We start from the raw sequence: 22,925 nt of genomic DNA, 5'->3' as shown, positions 1-22,925 counted from the left end.
CACTGAGGGAGGAAGTCTCCCGACATTCAGGTCTTGGCTTCCACCTGTCCTGTGACACTGAGCACATTCAGTAAGGTCACTTGGGAATAGGCATGACCACATTCCTCTCGGATTCACCAGTTTTACTATGCACTGAAATAATTGGATTAGACAATTAAATAGTAAATGAAAACCCAAAAAGGGAGATGCTTGAACTTGTGAGTCATGAGATGTCATAGACTGTTCTTTAGTCAAGTAGCTCAGATGATGAGAGAAAATAGCCAGTGCCTTTTACATGTGTTATTTGATCACAAGAAGACCAGGCCAGCAAGCCTAGTGGAATCAGGGTAGAGATTTTTCCATCTCTGGAAAAACAAAGCAAATAAAACCAAACTCTGCCTCAAAGCACTCATTCTGCATAGAGTTAAGAATTTCATCATCATACCTCATAGCACAGCATCAAGCTGGGCAAGGAACAGCAGTTGGGCTCTTTCTGACTAACTTGTCTTAACTTTTAAAAACAAACTCCTTTATTGTTTTATCTTTCCTGTTCTGTTCTTTTCCTAATCTAAATTCTCAGAATTACAATAGACCTCGAAGTTTATGTTGGCAGCCCCAATGTTTGATCTACCATTAAAATCATATTCCTTCCCTTTGTTGTTTCAAAGGTAAATTTTTTTCAAGAGCCTCATGTTTGACAACTCATTAGTATCTTGCCATGGCAATCTTGTATGATATTTATGAAGCAGAGGTTCATTTAAAGGATTTTAGTTCAAGTCCACCTCAGACAATACTAGAGAAGTCCTCTTGTTTTGCCTACTGGAATGGAGCCAAACAGTTTTTCAGACTCTGATGCCACACCTTTCACTTTTTGTGTATAGTCCAAAAATACACCTGGGCTGGCCTGGAGAACAGATCCTGCTGTCTTATGTTCAATATGCTCAATAGGCTTTTATATTTATTCCCTGGAACCATTTTATTTATTTGATGTCAAAATTTAAGACGGATGAAAGAAACAATGAAAAGGCTGTTTAAACATCAAAGTGTAAATTTTTATTTTCCCCCTGTATTTACACACTTGCATATAGTTTTCTAATACTTATTTTTATAGTGGAAATAGTATTTATCAGCTAATAAAATGAACAATAATAAAATTTATACTAATAAAATGTCATAATTTAAAATGTACTTTCTTATGCATACTCTCAAGTAATCATCACAATCACCATGTGAGATGTTATGCCCATTTTATAGGAGAGAAACAGAGGCTCAGAGGGATCAGCTACTAAGTGGCAGATCCAGACCTTAAAAAAGTCCCCTGAGATCCAAGTCAGTGTTCTTTCCCATTTCTTTCTGACTCAGCAATTAAAAGAGGTAACAGTGGTAACCATGGCAGGAAGAGATTTGGTTTTATCATTTCTCAACAAAGATAGACCTTTATAAATAATTAAAACAATAAATATCCAGATCTGGTTCCTTTCCAGTACATAAAAACATTTTCTAAAACTACTATGATGATAAAGTGCTTAGTGTTTTTGTTTTAATAAAATATACTCCCATTTTTCTCATGTTAAGAAGCAGCCCTGCCTCTCTAGCTGAGATTCTAGAGCCCTTCAGTGCAGGGCTTGGGTGTGTGGTGTGAGAGCCGAACTGGCCCTAGAATAAGACAAGCTGCTTGCCCCATGTGGCCATCTGCACTTGAACAGTGAATGTGATCTCCGGCCTCAGCTACACCTTCTATGGCTGCCCTGGAGTCCAGGCCTTGCTGCCATTCAGTCCCATACTTGGTTTGGAATTGAATGGCTCTCTGAGGAGCAATGCAAATGGAAGAAAGTCTAGCAAGCTTTCAGAATGCCTCCAGAAATAAGGCACATTCTCCTGAAGCAGACAGATCCCAAAGCCTGTCCTTCTCCAAGTCAGTGAGCCTCTTCAAATTGAGAACAACAGTTCCATGTATCCTCTAATGAGGAAATTAAATAATTTCACATTGTTATATCAACTACCAAAGTTTTTTTTTTGAGTCAGGGCTTCAGGGTACTCATAAACATTTTGAATTTGTATGAAAGTGTGTGTTTATGTATATATATATTTATTCACTGGGAGCAGAAAACTTTTACCTCCAAAGGGTCTGTGACTATAAACTGACTTAAGAATGTATTTGGTTTCTGTGAAAACCTAGTACTATTTTCAGTGATAGAAATGAGAACTCTAAAGGTGATGAAATGCTTTACTGGCACTAAAGCAGGTACAACTCATTCACCTTTAGAAAATAAATTTTCAGAGGTTAATGAATCACAAGGAGAAATTATAGAGCCAATGGAATTTTTTAACCACCTGATAATGTCAAAAGTAGATATTAGCATGCCCGCATAGGTCAAAAATTGGAAAAATAAGGAGAATAAATCTTATTTTAATGACTTAATTAAATGTTAGTAATCAACTGTGATAAGTATTGACCTTGAGTTTCTTTTTATATATATATATAAACAGGTGCCGATGTTATGAAAAATGATGGAATTTACTCGAGGTATTTTTTCTCCTTTGCTGTAAATGGTAGATATAGCTTGAAAGTGCATGTCAACCGTTCTCCCAGCATAAGCACCCTAGCCCACTCTATTCCAGGAAGTCATGCTATGTACGTACCAGGTTACATAACAAATGGTAAGAATCATAAATACTGTGATTTGAATAACATTATTTAGTGTGTGTCTTTCTAGTGAATGTGTGTATGTGTATGTATTAGAGAGAGGTGAATTTCAAAACTCGTGCAAGTCAGTGCATAATTTGTTGATTATCTCTTCAGTCCTTAGTGATTTATGGTAGTGGATAACAGGAAGGCAGTAGGTAATTCCCACAGATTACTTTGACCTCTTTCTTGTGAGTGTTTTATCAGAATTACTACCAGGCAAGGGGATTAATTGAATTTTCTCAGTTCCAACTCCTATATTTCTTTATAGAGCTTTAGGCAAAAGGAAGAGGCAAAACGTTGTTAGCAGTTTAAAGAAGCAAGCAAACAGCCCAAACAATCCACACAGGAAATGAGTTCCTGAAAAAATATGAGTGTGGATATTATGGGAAAATGAGGGCTTCCTGAAGATGTTCTGCCTTACTTCAAGATAAAAGTGCCGAATACACATCTCTTTTAAACACCATTATTATAGTAGTTCCCGGTAGGAAGCTGTGGTTAAAGTATAACAAACAGAAATATGCTGTAGTTTTTAAACATAATCTTAAAAAATGTTAGGAAGCATTCTTATTAGCAAAACAGCACTCTTTAAGAATACCTACATGTATTTTAGCAGCTACAACCAATCATTTGGACTATACAGTAGCATGATTCTATATTTTTCTACTATATGTACTTTTCAGTAGAAAACAATTAAGATGTTACAGTGGATTTGCATCTCATGATATTTTTTGCATTGCTAGAATATAACTTGCTCTCACCTATATTTAAAATAATTTGGATTACTTCAAAACCAACGTAAATCAATTTGCTAGGTAACTCAACTTTACTACCACGATATGATTTTGTATCTAGATATAATACTTCATTTCAAAATAGATATCTCCTCCTTTATATCATACATTGACGTTTTTGAAAGCCTAGTAAGAGACAGGCTTAGTCCTAGGAACTTGGGATACCAGGACTTATTGATATCAAGTCAATAAGACTTGATTCCTATCAAGGAGCTTGCAGACTACAGACTGGTATCTTTTTTAAAGCCATGAATTTAAAGGATTCAAATATCAATATCTATAGTACACTGAGAATAGAAAAGTCGTATTCAACTCTGCTTTTCCCTATGTACTTCATATAGGCCCTTGATAGCACAGAAAGAAAAATTTAAATTTCTCTAAGCATGCCTAGCTCACATAACATTCGTTAGCTCATTTTCAGGTGATGACCCTGAACGTGCACAATATGGCACAAAATGGCAACTGCTCTGTTTCCACACAACCGAATCTCCGAATCTGCAGCAACTACTCCCTTCCTCTCCTCCCCAGGGCCTCTGCTGAATCTGCTGTAGATTCCACCCAGCCTGCTCTTTCAGAGCTTGAGAGCTCTCCCTTGCATGTCCCCACACTACTGATCCCTCTGAACAGCATTCAAGAATATTAAAAAGAAATTTTGTTGATCCCCCTTAAGCTACTGTCCACCTCTTTACTCTCTGTCATCTAGTTCCTTGAAATTAAATCTGTCTATACCTTCTTGTCCCCAGTTTACTATTCAGCTCACTGCAAGCAGACTTCCAGCCACATGACCATGACGCCACTGGAATTGCTCTGGTTCTAGTTACCAATGACTACCTGCTGTTAAGTCCAAAGGACACATTTCAGTCCTCATTTTACTTAACACAGCTGATTGATTTCTCTTTTGTCATTTCCTGGTTTCTATGATACCACACTCTCTGAATTACCTCTTATTCTCTGGAATTTTTATTCTTAGGCTCTTTTTCCCCTCCTCTTTTTCTACCAAGCCTCTAAGTGTTAGCAATTATCAGAGCTTAGTGTTAACCTTCTCACTCTTCTATCTGGAGCCACACTGCCTGAGTTTGAAATCTAGCTCCTCCATTTACTAGTTGTGTGACTTTGGGCAAGTCACTTAGACTCTGTATGCTTAGCTTCATCATCTATAAACATGGGGGCAATTGTGCTCTCCTCATAGCATTGCTGAAAAAGTTAAATAGTTGATACATGGAAGGTACTTTTAAAAGTGCCTGACATATAGCAAGCACTCAGCAAATGCTATTTGTCTTTACAGCTGAAATTCTTACTGGGTAATAGCATTAACCTACATGGCTTTAATAACATCTTTATGCTGATAATTTCCAAATTTGGAGGTTCAAAAGTATTAAATGTAGCTAAAACTTTTTCTTTGAGCTTATAATCTATGTCTAACTGGCTCCTTGACATCATCAATTAGATGTTTTACAGGGACCACAAACCTTGACACTTAAATTTGTCTTCTCCTCTTAGCCTGTTAGTCTTTCCATTTGCTCGTTTTAGGAAGGTGGGAGCTATTCTTTTTGTTCACCAACTTTCTCTCCTTTACCATTTCATATTCAAATGCATAACCAGATTTTGCTGATTTCTATCTCCAAAATGCGTCTCAAAATGCCTACTTGCCTCCTCTCCACCACTGTCACCAGCCCAAGCTACCATCTCCTCCTATCTGGACTGTTGCAGCGGCCTCACTGCTCGCTCTGCTAGTCCATTCTCCGCTGAGAGCAGCCAGAGTGACCTGTCAGAGAGCAAAGTGACCATATCACTGCCTTGCTTCCCCGCAGCATGTAAGATTAAACTATAAAACTGTCACAGTGGCCCACAAGGTCCTGCCTGAACTTCCCTCTCCTCGCTCATCTCAAACTATCTTCCTCCTAGATTTAAATGTTTCTAATGTGCAAAGCTCTTCCATACCTCAGGATTTTTTACTCAGCTTGCTCTCTCTGCCTGGAATGTTCTTAACCTCCACTCTTTACCTCCCTGACTCCTACTCATCCTATAGGAAATCTTTAAATGTTACTTCCTTGATTCCACTTTGAGTTATTGGTTGCTGCTTAGTTGCTAAGTCCTGTCTAATTCTTTATGACCCCATGGACTGTAGCCCACCAGGCTCCTCTGTCCATGGGATTTCCCAGGCAGGAATATTGGAGTACATTGCCATTTCCTTCTCCAGGACATCTTACAGACTCAGGGATGGAACCTGCGTCTCCTGTATTGGCATGCATAGCACCCTTCCTTTTTTTTTCTTTCAACATTTGCCACAATTATAACGTGTGTTTATAAACAGGACTTATAAATTCTGTGAGGGATACTGTTTTGTCTATGATTGCTGGCACAGCATATGCCCTCAAAATACTTATTGAATGAATGAATGGTTGAATGAATAAAAGAACTGTTGAATAAACAAACTTATTCTAAAGATGTAGCAAAGGAAATAAGGACTTGTCAAAAATCTATAAAAACAAGCTATCCAGGAGATTGTAATTTGTTGTTTTGGCTATTTTTTTCTTTGATGTCACAGGTAATATTCAGATGAATGCCCCAAGAAAATCGGTGGGCAGGAGTGAGGAGGAGCAAAAGTGGGGCTTTAGCCGAATAAGCTCAGGGGGCTCCTTTTCTGTGCTGGGCGTTCCAGCTGACCCACATCCTGATGTGTTCCCACCATGCAAAATTATTGACCTGGAAGCTGTAAAAGAGGAAGAAGAGGTGGTTTTATCTTGGACAGCACCTGGAGAAGACTTAGACCAGGGCCAGGGTAGGTTTCTTGCTTTCATTGTCTGTTTTTCTGTAAAGTGGCATTTCCAATAACTGTCAGGGGTCAGTTGGCTAAAAATAGCTTTGGGGATTTACAGCTGACAAAGTTGTGAGGGTTGTCATGAAAAGTTTTGAGTTGCTGATAAGGCCATGTATCCTGGAGCACAGGAAGAGAATGTATCAGCTCCCCCAGGATTGAAGAGGCCCTGGTAGACTTACTGACACTAATATGGAAACCTCTGTTGGAAACATGAATATCACATGTAACAGTGATCTAGTCAAAAGATATGGGTTTTACATGACGAGCATGACTTTTAAATACTGGAGGTGATTAGTCTTCTGAAGATTGAATGGTAAATTGTAAATTCAAGGATTTACAATTCAAGTTTAAGGGAATAATTCCTGTAAGTCATGAAGTACTTGGCACACTGTCCTCTCCTACTTCTGGTCATCATTTTTTGTTAGGGAGGCTGGGGCCTGTTCTCCAATGAGGCTTTCTAACCCTTGCTTGGACATGATGAGTTCCTTCTTCTACCCTCTCTTTTCTAATGCTTTTATGCCAGCCTCCAGGCTTCCATCTACCTCATTTCTTGATAGCAACTCAACAGACTAAATTCTATGAAAGAATAAATGTTCCAACATATTTGCCATTACCAGAACATGATTATCATTGGTTACACATGAAATGGTTGATTTCCTAAAGCCTCTGATTGAGATTTCTGTAGGAACCAACCTTCTCTCTTGAAAGCTAATTTGTCAATATCAGTGAATAACAGTGGCCACCTTAGGCCTCTTCCAGTCTTGCTTTCAAATTTGATCTTTTTTTTTTGGCTTATAATTCTCTACTACTCTCTCCAGAAAGCGTCTTAATTACAAATAATTCTGCACTGCTGAGAAAGTCAATATTGTACTTTTGTCTTGAAAAATCTGTTATCACAATGTATCTCTTCTTGCTTAAGAAGAAGGAAGAGAAATATTTTACATTCTAATTTAAGGACTCTCCCAATTTAAAGTTTGGAGATATGAATTGATTGAAACTGTGGGATGGGTCTATCACTTGTATAATGGAAACAGCTGTAACTTAAGATTAAAGCCAAAAAGTAGTCCCCACTGTGACTATAAGTCCAGCTGTTGGATCTTTGGCAGTTTGCTTAAACTCTATTAGCCTCAGTTGCATATGTGAAAAATAGAACTAAGACTATCTATTTCACAAAGTATTATAAATATGAACTAAGGTGGCATATATGATACAAAATGGAGGAGAAAGTGGGCCCAGGAAATTTCCTGGACTCTTGATTTATGTTTCTAGAGTTCTCTAGCTTCTTATTTGAAGTAAGGAGCCACCCACACTCACTCCCATCTTTATGTAAAAGTAAGTGTGGTGCCTGCCGTCTAGAATTTTTCCTCTTTCCTCACTGCCTGAGAAGCACAGTAGTGTGAAAAGAGACAAGCTCAGCCTACTGGTGACTGTGTTCCCAGTTCTCAGGGGTTTCAACTATACGCTGAATTAAGAGTACAAAGAAAATGGGTGTACAGTATCAGTGGTTTTGGATGGCTTGAAAAGAAGAAATACAACTGAATGGGACTTTAGAACTGATATTACAAAGGGCTTTAGAAAGGGAGAGAGGATTTCACACACTCACATAAATGGGCCTGCAGGATGGGGAGGATGACTAGAGCAGGATGATTAAAGCATATCAAGCTTGTTACAGTGTGAAATCTCAAATCACAAAAGATCGGGAGGTAGGGAGTGGTTAGATGTGTATTAACTTGCTGAGATCACTCAGTCATAACTGACTTGATGACCCAGCAATGGCAAAATTGACCAATTAGCCATGAGTATACCAACTAGCAAGTAGGTGCCTACTTAACTCATAAACATGTGCTTTCATCCCCTCTTTTTTTCACAGATTGTTGTCTAGAAAGGTGTGATATTCACCTCTATCACCAGAGTTAAAAACAATCAGGGTATGTCTCTGGCATTACATTATGAAAAATTTCACTATTCTTAAAAACCTTATTAGCAATAAATGAACAACTTATATATATCACTGTATATACAGTACCAACTCTTTACCATATACAATATACTGTAAAAAGATGACAAAGTATATGAAATGAACAAAATATTACCAGATCATTATTATGTTTGGGAATATATGTGGACAAAGTATTATGGAAATGGGTTATTTCCTTAACTCTTCATTAAAAGTTTGGGTTAATAACTGTTAAAACTGAGTTTTTATTATTTACTGTGTGCTAAGTCGCTTCAATATGTTCAATTCTTTGCAACCCCATAGACTGTAGCCCGCCAGGCTCCTCTGTCCATGGGATTCTCTGTCCATGGGCAAGAATACTGGAGTGGGTTATCCGGCCCTTCTCCAGGGGATCTTCCCAACCTAAGGACTGAACCTGCATCTTTTATGTCTCCTGCATTGGCAGATGGGTTCTTTACCACTAGCACCACCTAAGCAATATTAAGTGCCCAGTACAGTGCTAAGTGAAAGTGAAAGTTGTTCAGCCATGTCCAACTCTTTGCAACCCCATGGACTATATAGTCCATGGAATTCTCTAGGCCAGAATACTGGAGTGGGTGGCCTTTTTCTTCTCCAGGGGATCTGCTCAACCAGGGAACGAACCCAGGTCTCCCGCATTGCAGGCGGATTCTTTACCAGCTGAGCCACAGGGAAAGCCCAAGAATACTGGAGTGGGTAGCTTATCCCTTCTCCAGCAGATCTTCCTGACCCAGGAATTGAACCAGGGTCTCCTGCATTGCAGGTGGATTCTTTACCAGCTGAGCTATCAGCAAAGCGTGTAAACAGTGCTAAACATTATGTAAAAGTAATTTAAGATGGTATTACACTCCAAGAACTTATAATCCTATGTTAAGAGAGAAAAGACATAAAATAGTCAAAAAACCATTTTATGTATTACACAGTGCCATTTGTACAATTCAGACTTTGGGAGTTAAAGGTATTAAAAGGATGTAGAGTGGGTGGAAGCAGATCAAAGGCCAGATTCTAGTGCCAGAGGCCTGAGCAGAGCCTTTGGAGTAGTGACAGATCACAAAAGCACCAAACTTGCACCTCCTTCCTCGTACTGAGTAGCTTCCATGTGTCTAACAGCCTGACTTTCAAACTGTTTTTTCTGACATCTTTTCATTGTGTTCTTATACAACTGTCATTGAATATATTTATAAATTGTTGAAAAATTGCTGCTTCTGAAAAGCTTTTCAGTGACAATAGTTTTTCCCACTTCCCCCAAACCTCAGTTATGTTTCTTGGATGGAAGAAGGCTCAATGTAGGAGAAACATAAAATAATCCTCAAGGGATGGTTTGGATTTCAAATGAAGAGAGGAAGTGGGAACTGTACCCACTGACAAAGAGTAAACTCCCTGAAGATTGGGTCAGGTTTTTGATTTTCCATGTACTAAAAATTTATTGGCAAAGATGCTAATGAAAGTGTAAACCTTGGTAACTGGAAGAGTAGCTTATTAGGAAATAGGAAATAGGAGACAGTGTAGCCTAGCAGAAGGTATTGAGCTCTGGAATCAGATGGACCACCTTTTATCTGCGTAGCCTTAGGCAAGTTACTTGATTTCTCTAAACTTCTGGTTTCTAGTCTGAAAAAGCAGATAGTAAGAGTACCCATCTTAGTTGAGAGAACTGAATGAGAAAAGGCACAAAGAGGGATTAAAACAGTGTGTGTGTGTGTGTATGTGTGTGTGTGTGTGTGTGTGTATGTGTGCGTGTGTGCATGTGTATGTGTGTGTGCGTGTGTGTATGTGTGTGTGTTTGTGTGCGTGCATGTGTATGTGTGCGTGCGTATGTGTGTGTGCGCATGTGTATGTGTGTGTGTGCGTGTGTGTGTGTATGTGTGTGTGTGTGTGCGTGTGTGTGTGTGCGCGCGCGTGCTAAGTTGCTTCAGTCGTGTTCAGCTGTTTGCGACCACATGGACTGTAGCTTGCCAGGCTCCTCTATCCATGGGATTATCCAGGCAATAATACTGGAGTTGGTTGCCATGCCCTCCTCCAGAGGATCTTCCCGACCCAGGGATTGAATCTGTGTCTCATGTGTCTCCTGCTTTGGCAGACAGGTTCTTCACCACTAGTGCCACCTGGGAAGCCCAAAACAGTGTCTGGTCCGTACTAAATGCTCAGTAAATATCAGCAGTTATAACATTTTGGAGCCTGAAAGGATCTTAAAGATAAACTAGTCTGACCCCTTGTTTTAAATGCAAGGGAATGTTCCTGAGAGGTTAAGTGTCTTGCTCATGGCCTTGAGAGCTGCTTTCATAGGCTGAAATATACTGGGAATGTAGAGGTAGAGGCCAAAACTAGAGATATACCTGAGAGGTCAAAGATACAGAACCAGCCCATTTTCTTTCTCACAGGGAGGCAACAACTGTTGTAAACAGAAAGAAACCTTTCATGAATGTATGAGCTGAATTAGTTTTGAGTCTTTGTAGTTACACAGTTGTCCTGAATCATTTTTAATAGCTGCTCATTGTTGAAAGTACATGGCGCTTGGAATTAGAAGAAATGAGTTCATTTCCCATACTATAGCCTCCTAACTTGACTATAGGCATGACATTTAACCTTCTGAGTCCCAGTCTTTTTTATTTTAAAATGGGATGATCAACTTCACACAGGGAGAGCTAGGTATGTGGAAAATCTATGTAAATGCAAAGGCTTATGGAATATTACTTGTTTCATTATTTAGGAGAAGATTCTGGCACAGCCCCATGGGGAGGGCTTTCTCCATAGAGAACAAAGGGCATAGGAAAAATGAACATGTTCCATTGTGAGTGTAGATCCGATGGTCAGCCTAGCTTCTCATTCCTATCTATACAATTGTATTTGATCCACAGCAGGAAGCAATTCAAGTGGGTTCACCCAGAGAAAATTGGCTGATTGATAAATTTGAATATGAAGGTGATTTTTGGTTTGCCAGCCTTCTCTAAGGGTACTTTACTCTAACTACAACTCAGAAATAGAAATAGTCTCATTATTAAAAGTTATTATAGATTTAGAAAATGCTCAAAACATGGATATCACTAGGATATTTTTATTTTTTTGATTAAAACTCAGAATGTCCTGTTGTTTTTATTCCTGAGGATAAAATTGTTCTTTGTTGAATTCTGTTCACTGTTGAATCTATTTTTAACCATTTTAGGTAAGAATTATGCTATATTAGAGTTAGTACTACAGGTGGCTTTCTTTAGCAATTATTTCTGACCAATAATTTTGTTTTTGAGTTGATATTACATGAATACAGTTTGAAAGTCATAGCAGTACAACAATATAAATGTACTTAACACTGCTGAACTACACACTTTAAAAAGTGGTAAAAATGGTAAAGTTTATGTTATGGGTATTTTACCACAGTTTTAAAGGTCAAAACAATATAAGGGAAATCAAAACAAAATTCTGCCCTCATTTACTCAAATTTTTCTCTTCTATCAATTGCATTTTTCTTAATTTATCTCAATCTGCCTTGCATTAGTATTATGCTACTACACATATAGAAAGAGACATGGGTGGCTCAGATGGAAAAGAATCTTCCCGCAATGTAGGATACCAGGGTTGGATCCCTGGGTTGGGAAGATCCCCTGGAGAAAGGGATGGCAACCAACTCCAGTATTCTTGCAAAGAATCCCATGGACAGAGCTGCCTGGCGGGCTACAGTCTATGGGGTTGCAGAGTCAGTTTCAACTGAGCAAGTAACACACATACACACACATATAATATGTGAATCTTTCAAAAGTATATTTCCATTTACCCTCTGTCATCCATTGTGATCTTGCTGTCATATATTTTACTTCTACATTTGTTATAAACCCCATAATGCATTATTATGGCTTTTGTTTTAAACAATCAATTATCTTTCAAAGAAATTTTAAAGAGAAAAAATATATCCTTTTTAATTACCTATCTGGTATAAACACCATTTCTAGTCCTCTTCTATTCTTCCTGCAGATCAGAATTTTTATCATTTCCTTTGTAGTTGAGGTCTTTGAGTAACAATTTTTTTCAATATTAATTTTTCTGAAATGTGTCCCTTAATTTTTAAAGGATATTTTTCACTAGGATGTAGATTTCTAGGGCAACAAGTGTTTTTTTCAGCAGTTTAAATATATTATTTCATTGTCTTCTGGCCCCAATTTTTTTCTGACAAGTTAGCTTTCAATTATTTTCCTTTATCTTTGGTGTTTAGCAGATTGACCGTGATTTGACTCAAGTGTGGTTTTCTGATACTTACTCTGTTGGGGATTACTGAACTCTCCTAGTCTGTGGAGTATTCTTTTGATAAAATTTAGAATATTTTCAGCTGGTAAATCTTCAAAAAATATCTACATTAATTTATTCTTCTTTCCTTCCTGGGTATTATATATCATATCATAACTTATCATACACACCAAATGGATATGTCTGAGGATCTTAAAAGTCACTGAGATTCTGTTCAATTTTTGTTCCTTTTCTTTAATGGACCTGTCTTCAAGGTTACAAATTCTTCCATTGTGTCCAGCCTGCTACTAATCCTCTCAAATGATTTTTTTCACTGTATTTTTTTCTAAAATTTCCATTTGTTTCCTTTTTAAAGTCTTCATATCTCTCTTCAAATTTCCTATGCCTTCATTCACTATATCCAGCTTGTCTTGTGTGTAGACCATATTCACCATGGTTATTTTAAGATCCTTGTCTATTAATTTCGAATCTGTCATTTGTGACTGCTTTGATTTGCTGATACATTTCTTGACTACATATCACATTTTCTCTTTCTTTGCATGTCTAGTAATTTTTATTATATATTGGACATATGGTAGTAAATTATAGACTCTGGACTTTGTTGTACTCCCCTGAAGAGTTTTGAAATTTTCCAGTAGATACCTTGGATCACCTGGAATTTTAGGATGCTTGATTTTACTTTTAGATAGTGTTTGTCTATTTCAGTTTTGCTCTTAATCGTATGGTATATCCCTTAATCCTGGGACACAATTTTATTCCTAAGGCACAGCTTTTATAGTGTTTTAACAGGCATGTCAAGATATTTACCAAGCTCCTTTAAAGTGGCAAGACTCACACTCCAAACTCTGTATCTCCCCTGTGATGGGCACTGGCAGAAGACTCCACTCCATTTATGAGCCATCTAGCTGTGGTTTTCCCCTTGAGTCCTTGATTTTTCACCAACACATGTAATTCAGAGGTCTTCCAATAATGTGAGAGAAGATAATACCCAGATTTGGGGCTCATCCCTCTGCAGCTCCCCAATTTTCAACCACTCTGGCAATCCCACACTATCTCCTCTAATTTTTAAGACCAAGAAGATAGTAGCTTTGTGTATCAGTTCTAGATAGTTGTACTGAAGTGGAAAGTACCTTCAAAGGAAAAGTTGTATAAATGTAAATCAGTCCCAGTCTGGTTTTCTTCTTTTACAGGTTGTAACTCCTTTGGTTCTTATTTGTTTTTATTGGATTCTAGTTTTTCTTTCCCCTTTCCTTCTTCAGAGTTTATATCTATTATCTGCTAATGAGTTAGTCCAATAGAAGCCACTCAACAATTACCATTTATCTTTGATTTAAGTTACAAATATTTTTGTCATGTAACATATATGCTTATATTTTGCTTAAGAGTCTTTTTCCCATGTAGAAAATTTTTATTTTATGTGTATAAATTCATGGAATTTTTTGTTTATGGCATCTGAATCTTGAGTCCTAATTATAAGGTCCTTTTCCACTTCAGGTTTTTAAAGAAATTCATTCATTGTTTCCTACTACTTAATATTTTTCTACATCAAACTTTTTATTTACTTTGGAATTTTTATCCTGAAAAAAATGTTTGCAGTATGGATCATATTTTTTCCATCTTTTTGCCCGATTGTTATAATATCATTATCAAGAAATTTGTACCTTCCCCCATTAACTTGGATTCTATCTTTATCATATACTAAATTCCTGAATATATTTTGGCAGATTTTTATATATGAATCTGTTCATGCACCTGTGCTGCAGTTTTTTAGCTATTGAAGCATTGCAAGATTTTTATATATGATAAAGTCAGTCCTTCCACTAAAAATTTGCTATTTTGTAAATTTATATGGCTAATTTTGATTATTTAGTTTCTGTTTAAACTTGCAATAAGCTCGTTAAAACAGAAACTAGAGGTACTTTTAATAAAATCATGTAAAATTTATAAAATAACTTAAGGAAAAATAACATGTTTTATTCTGTTGAATCTTGCTATTGAAAAACATAATAAATCTTTTCTCTTATTCAGTTTTTAGTATGAGTTCTTATGTAGTGTCTTAACAGTTTTGTTCATATGCATATTTCTCGCCTTGTTTATTCATAGGTATTTTGATTTTTTTGGTTGCTATTGTCATTAAGCCATTTCTAATAAACTAGAGAGTTTATTCAAAATCACCTAACTTCCCATTTGTATTTTTTTTTTAATTTCAGCTAACAGCTATGAAATAAGAGTGAGTAAAAGTCTGCAGAAGATTCAAGATGACTTTAGCAATGCCATTTTAGTGAATACATCGAAGTTAAATCCTCAGCAAGCTGGTACCAAGGAGACATTTAAATTCTCATCAGAGCTTTTCACAAACAGACCTGAACATCAACCTGATGGAGAGGCACAAAAAAGCCACAGAATTTATATGGCAATACGAGCAGTAGACAGAAACTCCTTAAAGTCTGCTGTCTCTAACATTGCACAGGCATCTCTGTTGATTCTCCCAAATTCTCCTCCTGTACTTGCCAGAGATGATCTGATATTAAAAGGAGTTCTGACAGCAATAGGTATTATAGGAACCATTTGCCTCACTATAGTTGTAACACACTGTGTTTTAAAAAGGAAAAAGAGAGCAGGTAAGAAAGAGAATGAAACAAAATTACTATGAGCAAATGTACAGAGTACATTCCCGCTTAAATATAAGTGGCTTTTGCACTTTACAAAAACATACTAATAAAGTCAAATTAACATCAAATTATTAAAAATGCCTTGAGTTTCTGTGCAGTATAGATCAGAATTTTACATGGTAACTAGACAAAAAATCTTTTTTATAGCATTAATTTAGGGGGAGGGGAATTAGAAAACCTTTAGGCTTTGGCTATGGACAAAATAATGGAATTTATTCTCTAAGTTTATGTGTTGAAAGGCAAAGGCAATAGCAAAATTGAAGCAAAGATTCAAAAGCTTGCTCTATTGAAGAGGAAATACAGCCCCAAGTAAAGAGAAGAAGTTTATGCCTGAATGATACAGTATAATTATCTACATGAAACAATTGTTCAGTTGTTATGATTAATTTTTCATTTCTCCTTATTTGTTTAGAGCAGGTTGCTTGTTTATGACTAAAAGTCAAGTTGTATTTTCTATATGAAGCACCTATTGTAAAGTTCTTTTCTTCTTTCATTTGGTTAATTAGACTATAGATAGATGCCACTGCTAATGCTCAAAGAGATTTGGTTCACTGTAAGAGGTAACCTTAAAATGTAGGTATTATAAAACCTGACACTGGTTTTATAACAGAGGTGTAATAAATTTATTGCTTAAATGTTCTACTCTTATCAAAGCAGTTTTCCAAGTAATTTGCTTTGAGTGTTATTCAATGAAAATGGTTATAGTTCTCATAAGACTAAGTAAAGAAAAAAGTACATAGTTCTGAGCTTATTTTAACACAAAAATAGGCTATACCATTTCATTCAACTTCAACCAAAGAAGTCACAGGGGAGGAACTGACCTTTGGAAATTATTAACTAATTCTGTTTTTTACTGTTTAAATAAGACTTCAGGAATCCTTTCCCCATAAAAGATTATTTACCTACAGGTATTTACCTACAGGGGTGGAGGATGACCAGAGAGAGGCAAGCACAGGTCATAAGGAAATAAAAAATTATCTTTTATTTAATTTTACTCTTTTTTTTTAAGATTATGGGGCAATAAAATTGCATGCTTTGCATATTATAGAACTTAAAATTTTATTGGGTAAATATAAACAATAATGTGGAATAGAACTGTTTCATTACTAGTACCAACTAAGAATGACAATTAGGTTAAGTTTTGGAGGTGGACTTCCTTGGTGGTGCAGACGGTAAAGCGTCTGTCTACAATGCAGGAGACTTGGGTTCGATCTCTGGGTCGGGAAGATTCCCTGGAGAAGGAAATGGCAACCCACTCCAGTACTCTTGCCTAGAATATCCCATAGACGGAGGAGCCTGGTGCAGGTTACTGCCCATGGGGTGGCAAAGAGTCGGACACGACTGAGCGACTTCACTTTCACTTTCACTTTGGAGGTGGAGAGGGAATAGTGGGGAGCTGGAAGAAGAATGCAAAGAGACAAAGAGCATGAAACCTTGAGTAAGAGACTCCAGAACAGTGCTGGGGAGTCAAATGACCAGCAAATACCTCTACCTAGGCTGCCTCCTTGCAGTTCATATGACATCCCAGGTCTGGCCTGTCACATGCTGAATCTCACGGTGCCTAAATTTTCACTGATGGGGACTTCAAGATTTCACTGGGCAGGCAGTCCCTCATCCCTTTCTTCCATTGTGTCGGTATCCTGGGATCTACTTTTTTGTAGCTTCACTAAGCTGGTAAAATACTGAGATGGGGTGGATGGGTTTTCAAATCTTTTCCTCAATTTATAAATAGGGAAATGAAGGGCTAAGGGAGTAATCTAAAGCACTGTGCTGGCTAACGGCAGAGTATACAGGAGTGAAGTTGTCATAATGCTCCTTCACTCCTGCCTATTTTTTTAATTTGTTTATTTATTTATTTTGGCAGTGTTGGTCTTTGTTGCCGTGTGGGCTTTCTCTAGTGGCAGCAAGCAGGGGCTACTCTTTGTTGTGTGTGAAGGCTTCTCATTGTCGTGGCTTCTCTTGTTGCAGGGCGTGAGCTCTAGGCAGGCAGGCTTTGGTAGTTGCATCACCCAGGTTCTAGAGCTTCAGGGCTTCAGTAACCTTGGCACATGGACCCAGGTGCTCCTTGGCATGTGGGATCTTCCCAGACCAGGGATCGAACCTGTGTCCCCTGCACTGGCAAGTATGATCTCAACCACTGGACCACCAGGGAAGTTTACTCCTGTCTATTTAAGAAAATGTGGGAAAATGCCAGGGATATGTCTAGAAATATTTAAATCTTCAAGGTTAATAAGCAAGAAAACAGGGTTAGGCTGAAGGAACAGGGCTTTTTTTTTTTTTCTTTTAGTTTTGTGGGTATAGTATGAACACATGGCTTTAAATCCACAAATCACTGCATTGAGAGAGACAGAACTGAAACAGATTAATGATGTTGAAGTGGTAAAGTGAAATATAGCAGAGTTGAAAGATTGATCTCATCAAAGGTATAGGGTAAACAAGCTTCAGTGATTGTGAGGGAGTGAAAAACACTTTGTCGGCTTATCTTTTACTCATTGCAAGAAAGTCTGCTTAAACAAGTGAGTTCTTTGAAAGAAACATGGTGCTTGCAACTGCTTGCTAGGAGCTCATCTCCTGCCTAGTACACCTAGGCTTATCCAGGTGTACATTAGACAATAAGAAAGATGTGGTAAATCTGGGATGATACTGATTTCAAGACCCCAATGATCATCAATAGAACAGAGACATAAGAAAGGAGGTGACACTGATCCTGAACAAATGATAAAGAATATAAATATATGAGAGCTGGGCCAAAGAGAATGAGCAACTGTGAAGTATTGGTCACTAGTGGGATACCACATGAATGGTGATATCACTGATGATTTGATCCAAGATCGCAAGAGGAGGAAAAAATTTTGAGCCAATTGCTCAATTATTTGGGAGAGGAAAGAGAAGTTTAGGAATTGAAGGTGACATAAGCTGCTCTGCGGCTTAGTCATGTCTGACTCTCAGCAACCTCATGGACTGTAGCAAACCAGGCTCCTCTGTCCATGGAATTCTCCAGGCAAGAATACTGGAGTGGGTTGCTGTCCCCTTCTCCAGGGAATTTTCCCAACCCAGGGATCAAACCCAGCTCTCCTGCATTGCAGGCAGATTCTTTACCAGCTGAGCCACCAGGGAAGCCCAAAGATGGATAAGCTGCCTGGGAGGTAATATAGGAAAGTATTATTATTATTATATTCATATGCCAGAATGGTTAGTTATGCAATATATAGAAATCTGTTCCTGATATTGAGGACAATATCCTTTCCATTTTTACACTATTCTTTTTAGGGATAGTAAAAGCAGGTTAAATTTCAGTGAGAGAGATTTTTAGGAGATGAATTCATGTAGCCTATGTGCTGAGCAGATTGCTATTATATGTGCAATGTTGACTGTTCCAAAATGCAAATGCTTTTGCACCTGCATATTATTAGAAAGTCTACTAAAAATTATTTTGTTTGGTTTTGCCTTATGCCATAATGTAATTATTTCAGAAGAATTGATCCCCACCTATATCATTTATTTAAAACAACATGATGAATCCAATTGCACTAATGGCAAATTTCTTCATATCAAACCAATCATCTTGTTGATAATATTTATAACCCTGGAATAAAATATAAATCACAACCCTTTGAAGGCACTGGAAACCAAGAAACACAGGTGAAAACTGGAGGGGATATGATCCTTGAAAAAAGGAACACAGTCTAGGTGATATCCACATTTAACCAGTATTTCCCCCAGAAGTCATTCCCAGTTTGCTCAGAATATCTGGATAGAGCTCAAGCAGAAAGCAGCAGTATTACTGAGCTGATAAACCAAAAGTAAGAGTTCTGTGTTGCTAAAGCAGTTGGCAACTGATGGAGGAAATTTCAGAAAGGAAGCAACTGTAAGGAGGAAATTCCCAAATCTGCAACTTCTTAATCCTTGGATAAATCTTAAACTGCAAAAGAATTTAAAGGAAAATCAGAGCTTAGAGGCTGAAAGAGCTGAACAGAGATTTCAGCAACTGCCTAGTCCTGAGGAGAAAAAGTTTAAGGTTCAACCTCATCTAAGTTGGAGGAGTTGGTAAGCACCTTGTGTTTTCATTGAAACTCTGGAAGGGCCACAACTGTGGTAAGGATCACACCCACAGACTAAGAATTAGGCCCTAGAACCAAGGGCAAAACTAAAATAGATCTGTTCTGACAAAGTCTAAAACCAATACTCTATAGAATCAAGATTATATTCACCAATAATTTGATTATGCCAGAACATAACTCAGAGAAAGAGGACATAACACAAAGTCTTTACAATTTATCATCCAGTACATAATAAAACATTAACATACACGGCAACAAGCAGGAAATCTGTTCTATAATTAATAAGAATAAAACTTTGTCAATAAAAGATGATCCAAAAATGATCCAGATTTGGAACTGGTAGATAATTAGTTTACAGTAACATTATAAATAAGATAAATTATAGGAAAAGATAGATATAAGTGATTAATTGAGGAAGAATTTCAGGAAAGATGTGAAAGTCTTTAAAAACAAGCAAATCAAAATCCCAAAATTGAAAAATGAAATGTATGGAAAAAGTCTGTAATGGATTAACAACAGACTGACACTACAGAAGAAAGGATCATATGACTTAAAGAAAGGAAATTAGAAAGCATCTAAACTGAAGCATTTCATTAAAAAAGAAAAACAATCAAATGACTTGTGTGACATTATCAAGTAGTCTACTGTACACATAAATTAGTACCAGAATTAAAGGGAGGGAAATAGAGCGTAAAATATTCAAAGAAATATGAAAAATTTCCAAATTTGATTCAAACTACCAACCCACAGGTCTAACATGCTCAGTGAATCTAAAATTGGTATCTATATAAAGAAAATAACACCTACATATATTATAGGAAAGGTGACTAACTACTCATCAGAAATAACTGAGGGCAGAAAAAAACAAAATGATATCTTAGAGTGCTAAAAAATATCTGCCAATGAGGAGCTTTATATTGAGCAAAGATATATTTTAAAATCTAGGCAGCCAAAAACGTCAATAGTGCCATGATTGAGAAACCTTGCTTCACAGGGAGGAAGAGAAAGGCACCATTCATATGGACATCTGACACATGAATGTAAGAAAAGCGAAAAGTGAAAGTCTTTCAGTCCTGTCCGACTCTTTGCGAGTCCATGAACTATACAGTCCATGGAATTCTCCAGGCCAGAATACTGGAGTGGAGAGCCTTTCCCTTCTCCAGGGGATCTTCCCAACCCAGGGATCGAACCCAGGTCTCCCACACTACTGGTGGATTTGTCACCAGCTGAGCCAAAGGGGAAAATGAGAGCAAAACTGAACCAGATCTCAATGAAATAGAGAAGACAAAATGAATAGAAACAAATAGTTCAAATAAACTGAAGACAGTCCGTGTTAGAAGATTTAACTCCTATGAGGCTGGTAGAAAATCTAGCTGATGAAAAATTAAGAAGGGAGATGGATATAAAGTTGGGTGGATGCTGCTTTATATGCTAAGATCTGTGTTATTATCTGGGACTGTAAAATACAGGAAAACAAGGAATAGAAGCAGGGGGAAAGTCAGATAAATAGCAGGCTCTGAAGAAATGAGAATCTGATTTATTTTGTATGTATCATAGGACTTTATTTTCCTGGGCTCCAAAATCACTGTAGATGGTGATTGCAGCCTTGAAATTAAAAGATGCCTACTCCTTGGAAGGAAAGTTATGACCAACCTAGACAGCATATTAAAAAGCAGAGACATTACTTTGCCAACAAAGGTCCGTATAGTCAAAGCTATGTTTTTTCCAGTAGTCATGTATGGATGTGGGGCTTCCCTTGTGGTTCAGCTGGTAAAGAATCCTCCTGCAATGTAGGAGATCTAGGTTTGATCCCTGGGTTAGGAAGATCCCCTGGAGAAAGGAAAGGCTGACCATTCCAGTATTCTGGACTGTAGAATTCCATGGACTATACAGAATATACAGTTGGGTCACAAAGAGTTGGACACTCGCAAAGAGTTGGACATGGGTTCCATGGACTATACAGTTGGGTTGCAAAGAGTTGGGCACGACTGAGTGACTTTCACTTTCACATATATGGATGTGAGAGTTGGACCATAAAGAAGGCTGAGCACCAAAGAACTGATGCTTTTAAACTGTGGTGTTGGAGAAGACTCTTAAGAGTCCCTTGGACTGCAAAGAGATTAAACCAGTCAATCCTAAAAGAAATCAGCCCTGAATATCCTTTGGAAGGACTGATGCTGATGCTGAAGCTCCAATAATTTGGCCACCTGATGCAAAGAGCCAACTCATTGGAAAAGGCCTTGATGCTGGGAAAGATTGAAGGCAGGAGGAGAAGGGGAGGACAGAGGACGAGATGGTTGGATGGCATCACTGACTCAATGGACATGAGTTTGAGCAAGCTTCAGGAGATGGTGAAGAACAGGGAAGCCCGGCATTCTGCAGTCCACGGGCTTGCAAAGAGTCAGACATGACTGAGCAACTGAACAACAGATCATAGGAAGTGGAAAAGCACAGCTCAGGCACAAAGATAGAGACAAAATAAAATATGAAAGCTAGGGATACAGTTATAGAATACATGATGATAGACAGAGAAGTACTCAAAGGCACAGAAAAGTATGCTCATATGCATGGAGGTAATTAGAGCTTGTCCCCAAAGATCAAAAGAGAGGCCTCCCTTCATAAATTCCTTCTGCACTTAGACCATAAAGCTCTTATCAGCAAGATGATTCCATGCATGGGTGGAAAGCAACCCAGATGGTAGCCAGTTTGTCTCCTCTCAGCTACAGGTTGCTGTGCTTGGTTGCTCAGTCGTATCTGACTCTTTGTGACCCCGTGGACTGTAACTCACTAGGTTCTCTAAGGCCACCTTTTCTGACATGCATGTGTCCATGGGGATTTTCCAGGCAAGAATACTGGAGTGGGTTTCCATGCCTCCTCCAGGGGTTGAACACAGGTCTCCCGCATTGCAGGCAGATTCTTTGCCATCTGAGCCGCCAGGGAGGCTTCTAAGTCTTATCAAAAAGCTGCTTTCTGAGCTGTTCTCTCGAACACTTGTCTCAAGGGCACAAGGAGGAATTCATTCAGTACAACGGGCAATAGCTTTCGACAGAAAGATATCTTGGCTTGTGGAACAGAAGCAACATAAGTTAGCAAACATTCAAAAGAACATTTATAAAACTAGCATAACCTTACTTCACACTAATATAGGGAAGAAGAATCAAGAGCATGAAGATAAAAGAAAACAGAGAGTGTTAAATGGAAGAATAAAGAAAAAATAGGTGAGAAATTAAGAATAGAGAAAACAGAACTACCACTTCTATGCTAACATTTTAGGATTTCCAATGACAGTATTTAGTCTAACATTTTAGTTTTATATATGAATTTAGTTCACTTATAAAAGTAATACATGCTATTATTAAAACTATAGATGTTTAAGATGTTATAAAATAGATAATCAATAAGCTTACTTATTAATTCTACTTCTTGCTATTATAAAGTATATTTTGAGGGACAAATTATATTATCCTTGTACATATAATCTTATACACCTGTATGAGTCTATTGGTAAATTCCTAGGATGGAATTGCTATGTTGAAAGACAAACACACTTAAACTGTAATGCATATGTCCTTCCAAAACATTTGTACCAATTTTTCTGTCATCAATAATGTATGAATACCTTACAGCCTTATTACCATTACTAAAGGATGTTATGAACTAGGGTGTGGAAGCAGGAGTAATATTGAGGTGCTATATGGCAAACA

The 22,925-nt window shown here is 37.6% G+C and overlaps 1 protein-coding gene across 2 annotated transcripts in view; it reads left to right on the top strand.

The window, feature by feature from the left end:
- CLCA2 (chloride channel accessory 2) overlaps positions 1-15,228 on the top strand; it is a 39,903-nt gene extending 24,675 nt beyond the window's left edge. Inside the window, exons 12-15 of one of the 2 annotated variants that reach the window (XM_043460775.1) lie at positions 2,470-2,640; positions 6,008-6,241; positions 8,151-8,208; positions 14,699-14,828. In XM_043460775.1, coding sequence (XP_043316710.1) covers positions 2,470-2,640; positions 6,008-6,241; positions 8,151-8,197 — 452 coding nt within the window. In that variant the 3' untranslated portion in view covers positions 8,198-8,208; positions 14,699-14,828. Of the gene's footprint in view, positions 1-2,469; positions 2,641-6,007; positions 6,242-8,150; positions 8,209-14,698 lie in introns of both variants that reach the window. The other variant, XM_043460774.1, reaches the window with a different exon arrangement.
- Positions 15,229-22,925: the final 7,697 nt, after the last annotated feature.

The sequence above is a fragment of the Cervus canadensis genome, chromosome 2 (assembly GCF_019320065.1).
Source record: "Cervus canadensis isolate Bull #8, Minnesota chromosome 2, ASM1932006v1, whole genome shotgun sequence".
NCBI lineage: Eukaryota > Metazoa > Chordata > Mammalia > Artiodactyla > Cervidae > Cervus > Cervus canadensis.
Note: the sequence above shows the minus strand (reverse complement) of the source record. Positions and strands in the feature narration are given on the sequence as shown.